The following is a 7,500-nucleotide window of genomic DNA, read 5'->3' as shown; positions in this document are numbered from 1 at the left end:
TTCTGGATTATTTCGCATAAACGGGATTATTTCATATATTCTGGATTATTTCGCATAAACGGGATTATTTCATATATACGGGATTATTTCATAAATACGGGATTATTTCATATATACGGGATTATTTCATATATTCTGGATTATTTCGCATAAACGGGATTATTTCATATATACGGGATTATTTCGTATATACGGGATTATTTCATAAATACGGGATTATTTCATATATACGGGATTATTTCATATATTCTGGATTATTTCGCATAAACGGGATTATTTCATATATACGGGATTATTTCGTGTATACGGGATTATTTCATATATACGGGATTATTTTGTAAATATGGTATTTTTTCGTATATACGGGATTATTTCATATATACGGGATTCTTTCGTATATACGGGATTATTTCATATATACGGGATTATTTCATATATACGGGATTATTTCGTATATACGGGATTATTTCATATATACGGGATTATTTCGTATATACGGGATTATTTCATATATACGGGATTATTTCATATATACGGGATTATTTCATATATACGGGATTATTTCATATATACGGGACTATTTCATATATACGGGATTATTTCGTATATACGGGATTATTTCATATATGCGGGTTTATTTCACATATACGGGATTAGGCTTATGATTATTTTATATATACGGGATTGGGAGGATTAGGATTCATATATACGGGATTATTTCATGTGGACGGGATTAGGAGCCGTAGTACACAGCTGGAGGCCGGGGTAGCGGAGGACTCAAAGAATCTGTAGGTCAAGTCAAAGTGTAATGCGATGTGGGCTGACCTCTTTGCTAATTATTTCGCTCCTTGAACATGTTGTAACTATAACATACTTATGACTTTATTCATTTATTATACTGATATCATGGTCAACGGAAGTGCATTTATCCACTTGCGTTAGTATGGGAACATGTATGCATCCCTCCCTCCCTCTCTCTCTCTCTCTCTCTCTCTCTCTCTGTATATATATAATATATATATATATATATATATATATATATATATATATATATATATATATATATATATATATATATATATATATATATATATATATATATATATATATATATATATATATATATATATATATATATATATATATATATATATATATATATATATATATATATATATATATATATATATATATATATATATATATATATATATATATATATATATATATATATATATATATATATATATATATATATATATATATACATGCATATATATATATATATATATATATATATATATATATATATATATATATATATATATATATCTTTATCTCTCTCTCTCTCCCTCCCTCTGTATTTATCCATCTATACATATCAATTTCTCATCAAGCTCACCTCAGAAAACCCCTGAATAACCAACGAGAGGTTCATCCCGAGCGGCCCTGGCCTAATCCCAGCCGGCGTCAGGTACGGAATATAATCCTTGGGCAGCAGCAGTTTGTCGCAGCCGGTCTCGTCGGAGGCGTCGGGGCAGTCCAGCCTCAGGTCACAGCGCTGATGGAGGTTAATACACGAGGAGTCGGCGCAGGTGTACTCCCAGTCGTAGCATCCAGTGACGGCGAGAGTGTGAGAGGAGCCTGAGGGACAGGAGAGAATAAATAGATCAATAAATAAAATATTGGAATGGGAATTTGAGATTGTTGTCGGTGAGGATTTGAGGAGGACGATGGAAATGAAGAAAGGAATGAAAAAGGTTATCAACTGATGATGGCAATAATGCGGCGACTATTACCAATACTACATTTTGTAGTAGGAGAGTTGTATCATTATTATCACAATTATCACAATAATCAGATATGATCATTCCCATTGTTATTATAATTATTATTAGTATTATTATTATCATCATTGTATTTGTTATTATTATTATAGGAATTAATGTCACTGTTACCATCACTGTCATATAAATTCTATCATTATTACTATCATCATTATCATTGATATTATTATTAATATCATTTTCATAATCCTTATTATTATTGTTGCTGTTCTTCTCATTATCATTATTACTATTGTTATCATTATCACTATTATTGTGATTGCCAATAATAATAATAATGATGATATTATTATCATTATTATTATCATTATCATCATCTTTATTATTATTATTATTATTATCATTATCATTACCAATATTATCACTATCATTCTTCTTATTTTTGTTATTATTATCCGCAGTAGTAGTAGCAGTACTATTATTATTATCATTATCATCATCATCATTATTATCCTATCATTATTATCATCAATATTGTTATCATTAACTCTGATACCATTGTCATTATTATTATTATTATTATTATTATTATTATCAATCATTATTAATCATTATTACTTCTGCTGTTATTATTATTAACATTATTATTATTATCAGTGTTATTTCTATTGCTGTTGATTTTATTATCATTATTGTTATTTTCGTTACCATGATAATAAGAATCATTAATGTTTTTGTATTATTAAAATCATTAATAATGTTATCCTAATCATTGAAATTGTTATTATTATCATAATAATAATACTGATATGATAATAACAACAATAATACTGATATGATAATAATAACAATAATAATGATAATTATCATCATTATTTTTATCATAATTGTCATTATTATTATCATTATTACTATGATTATCATCATTATTATGAATATTATCATTATCATTATTATCATTCTTACTATTATTATAATCATTATTATTACTATTAACATCATTATTATAATGTTTATTTTTATCATTATTTTTTGTTATAATTATCATTATCGTTATTATTATTATTATTATTATTATTATTATTATTATTATTATTATTATTATTATTACTATTATTATTATTATTATAACTATTATTATCATCATCATCATCATTAGTTTTATCATTACTATTATCATCATCATCAGTATTATTATTATCATGATTATCATCATCATTATCATTATGATAATTGTCAACATCATCACCATTATTACCATTACTTTTATTATTACTATTAATATTATTATTATTATTATTATTACTATTATTATTATTATCATCCTAATCATGAACATTATATCTGTATTGATATGATAATGATAATAATAATACTCAAGTTAATAATCATGATAATGATAATGATAACAATATCATGGTGATGATAATACAAATAGTAATAATATATCTTCTAGTAAAAAAGAATGAACAGTATAAATGAAAATTATATAAATAATAATTATAATCAAATTGAAATAACGATAGCAATATTAATAATTACCATAATCATTTCCTTAATGTAGAAAAGATACGAATGAGAATGAATATTTTCACAATTTCATTCCACACAAACATCTGTGGCTGAAACAAAAGCCACACCTTCCTGTCGCAGTCCTCTTGTGTTTACGTCACCAGAGGAAACAGCTGATTCTCATCTACGACACCCGAGCCCAGCTGACCTGTGGTGACCTACATCTGCCCCTCGAGCAAGCCCTGTGAACTCTCTACACCCTTTGCTCACAGCTGAAAGAAAGATCTCCCGGAGCCACCATAAAAGCACACGTTCGTCAGACAACGAGAGAGAAGGGAGAGAGACACGGCAGACGACGACACACGGAGTCTACTCAGTCTACTCGTCCCACTCGGCCCTAGGGACACTGGCCTCTCGTGGGGTTCACGTCTCCCTCCATCTATAAACCAACAAGCCAACAAGCCAAGATCCCTTTTATTCCCCGTACTAACGTCCAAACTCTTACTATCACATCTAGTGGCTCTCTTTCGTTCACAGTAAAAAAGATGTATTTTATCGGTTTCGAATATATCTGAGTATGAAATACATGTCATTCTGACGAAGATATATTCGAAATAGCTTGAATTCGTCCCTTGTATTGTGAAGATATAAATTTTCATTCATATATTTTCTGTATTTATCACAGCAAATACATCGTCATCATCATCATCATAATCATTATTATATCCTATTAATATTATCATTATCATTATTACTATTATTATTATTATTATTTTCATTTTTAGTGTTATTATTCTTTTTATTGTTTCATTTTTATTATGAGCATTATCATTATTAAAGTAAATGTTCTCATCTTTAATAATTAACAGCTATAATAATTATCATTACCATTTACAATGCTATTTCCACAGGAGGGATTGTTGACTCTTCGGACCAGAAAGTAAGCATAGTCGCAGTATCTGTGGCTAGAATAACAGGTTCTGAAATTTAGTTGAAATTAACTTCTGCATACTTGTGTTTACTCCTAGTTACAAGGGAATATTCCGCTGCGCATTGGGAAGTGCCGGCGTGTTTGTATGCGTACGTTCCTGTAGCAAGGTTATGCTTAGTATGATTTAAATCCTTTTTGTTATAATTATTTTGTTATAATTATCATTGTCATTATTATTATCATCATTGTTATTTTTTAATTACTGTTATTGTTATTATTATTATTATTATTATTATTATTATTATTGTGATGAGGATGATTATTATCATTATCATCATCATCATCATCATTATCATCATCATCATCATCATCATTATCATTATCATTATCATCATCATCATCATCATCATCATCATCATCATCATCATCATCATCATCATCATCATCATCATCATCATCATCATCATCATCATCATTAATCATCATCATCATCATCATCGTTATACTTTTATTAGTATCATTATTAGTGTCATTAAGTTTTACTATTATCATCATTATTATTGTTGTATTATTATTAATACTATTATAATTATTAGTATTTTTTTATCATTAATATTATCATTGTTATGATTGTTGTTGTCTTATTATTATTGTTATTATCATTATCATCACCGTTAATGTTGTCACTGATAACATTTCTATTATCATTGTAATTATAAGTATCATCATCATCATCATCACTATTATTATCATCATCATCAGTTTTATTATTATTGTTGCTGTTGTTATAATCATAATTATTATCACCATTATCATTATTCTCATTAATATTAAAGTTGTTATCATTATCAACATTGATATTATTGTTATAATTATTTTTAGCATCATCAATATTATTATTATTACTCATTTTATCATCATCATTATTACTATTATCATTGTCATAATTTTTTATTACAACTTTTACTATAATAATTATCCTTATCATAATTATCATTATTACTATTATTGCCATCATTAATATCATATCATTATTATTATTATTGTTATTATCATCTTTATGATTATCAATATTTTCATTATTATCGTTGTTGTTGCTTTTATAATTGTTATTATTATTATTATTATTATTATTATTATCATTATTATTGATATAACCATTGATATTATTAGCATTCTTAAATCTTAGTCTAATTTTGTCACTGATATCATCATTTTAGTATCATTTTCTGATTATCGTAATTACTATTATCATCCTTATCAGTGGCATCATTATTATATTTAACATCATTATCATCACCATCATGATCATTATCATCATCATAAGCATTGTTACTATTGTCAATATTGTTAATATAATCATCATCATGTCCATTATCATTGTTATGATAATCATTGTTATCATTAATTATCATTATTATCATAATCATTATCATAATCATTATCATTATTTCCACAATCTATATCACTATATAACAATAATATCATAATCAATATCTGTATTATCTTTACTATAATAATGACTGCTGGAAAACAATTCATGTCCCTCATATTAAGAACTTTTTCACAATGAAATGTATCGATATCACAGACAAAGTAGTCACACAGTCAATTATGATTCTATAAAAAAAGACTAAAAAAGACAGGTTATACGTACTGTTGGCGAGGTAGTGGGAAGATTATGATAAACACAGTTCAGAAGCATTAAATACATTTACGGTTTATGGCACGTTGGTGATACGGAGGAGGAGGGAATGGAAGAGCGAGAAAGACTGCCGTACCCAAGAGAGATGACAAATAAGAATAGTCTGTCTGTGCATAACGGTATTGCGTTTGAGAAGACATGCCGAGGGAGCAAGTCAAGGAGGATATATATTGAAAAAAAAAGTTTATATATACATATATACTATAAATATGCGTGTATTCATATTTATATAGATAGACACACACACACACACACACACACACACACACACACACACACACACACACACACACACACACACACACACACACACACACACACACACACGCATGGCCACACACACATACACACACATATGTACATATATGTATATATGTGTGTGTATGTGTGTGTGTGTGTCTGCCTGCCTGCTTGTTCGTGTATATGCATACACATCAGGTCATAGCGTCACTAGAGCGTCCGAGCACACCCGCAGAAAAGGTCAGAAAAGGAGGGCGGAAAATTACCGTTTCCCTGCACCAGCAATTAGGGTTCCCTCGGTGTGTGAATTTCACATGACTTTGTGTCCAGCGATCAAAAAACAGGCTTGTGTTATTCATCAAAACACGGGCCCCAATTATACATTCGCACCGCCATTGCAGATGAAGGTATCTCCAAAATCGAAATTGCAGGAGACAACACCAGCAATGAAATTTTTGGTTTATTTGAATCTGTAATGCTTAGTGCGACCGTGTTTGCATGCTGGATATATCTATACATATGTATGCACACACACACACACACACACTACACATATGTGTGTGTGTGTACAACTACATACATGTGTGTGTGTACATATACATACATGTGTGTGTGTGTGTGTGTGTGTGTGTGTGTGTGTGTGTGTGTGTGTGTGTGTGTGTGTGTGTGTGTGTGTGTGTGTGTATGTGTGTGTGTTTGTGTGTGTGCGTGTGATTGTGCGCACATTATACATATCCATTGTATTCCTTCAAGCAAATAAGAATCAAGCCCCCGGAAATCATATTTATTTTCGTAAACATCCATTACCAGTGTAATGGACTGCCGGTTTTTGTGCTTGTCTTCTCTAGCTCAAAAAAAGAAAACTAACCAAAAGTAAACATCAAATTAAACCGTAAACTATATATATATATATATATATATATATATATATATATATATATATATATATATATATATATATATATATATATATACACACATATGTACGACTATATATGAAACATATATATGTATGTATGTATATACATACATTTATTTATATATATGAAACAATATATATGTATGTATGTATATACATATACATAAATATATATATATATATATATATATATATATATATATATATATATATATATATATATATATATATATGAAACATGGAAGAATGCACTGCCACACTGATATGGATAAATAATTTATCATCCCTGAGCAGGACTCGAACCTGGGCCACTGTAGGTATGAAACTGCAAGACCGGTATAAATCCAATCGCATCACATGACCCACTAATAGAACGATGCAACGAGGATTTCTCTACATACACATC

At 28.6% G+C, this 7,500-nt stretch overlaps 1 protein-coding gene across 1 annotated transcript in view; it reads right to left on the bottom strand.

Moving 5' to 3' along the window:
* LOC113805951 (uncharacterized) overlaps positions 1 to 7,500 on the bottom strand; it is a 39,133-nt gene that overhangs the window by 10,464 nt on the left and 21,169 nt on the right. Inside the window, exon 9 of the mRNA XM_070121441.1 lies at positions 1,403 to 1,644. Within this exon, the coding sequence (XP_069977542.1) occupies positions 1,403 to 1,644 (242 nt within the window). The remainder of the gene's footprint in view (positions 1 to 1,402; positions 1,645 to 7,500) is intronic.

This window comes from Penaeus vannamei, chromosome 4 (assembly GCF_042767895.1).
Source record: "Penaeus vannamei isolate JL-2024 chromosome 4, ASM4276789v1, whole genome shotgun sequence".
Taxonomy (NCBI): Eukaryota; Metazoa; Arthropoda; class Malacostraca; order Decapoda; family Penaeidae; genus Penaeus; species Penaeus vannamei.
This window is presented reverse-complemented; position numbering and strand designations above follow the sequence as displayed.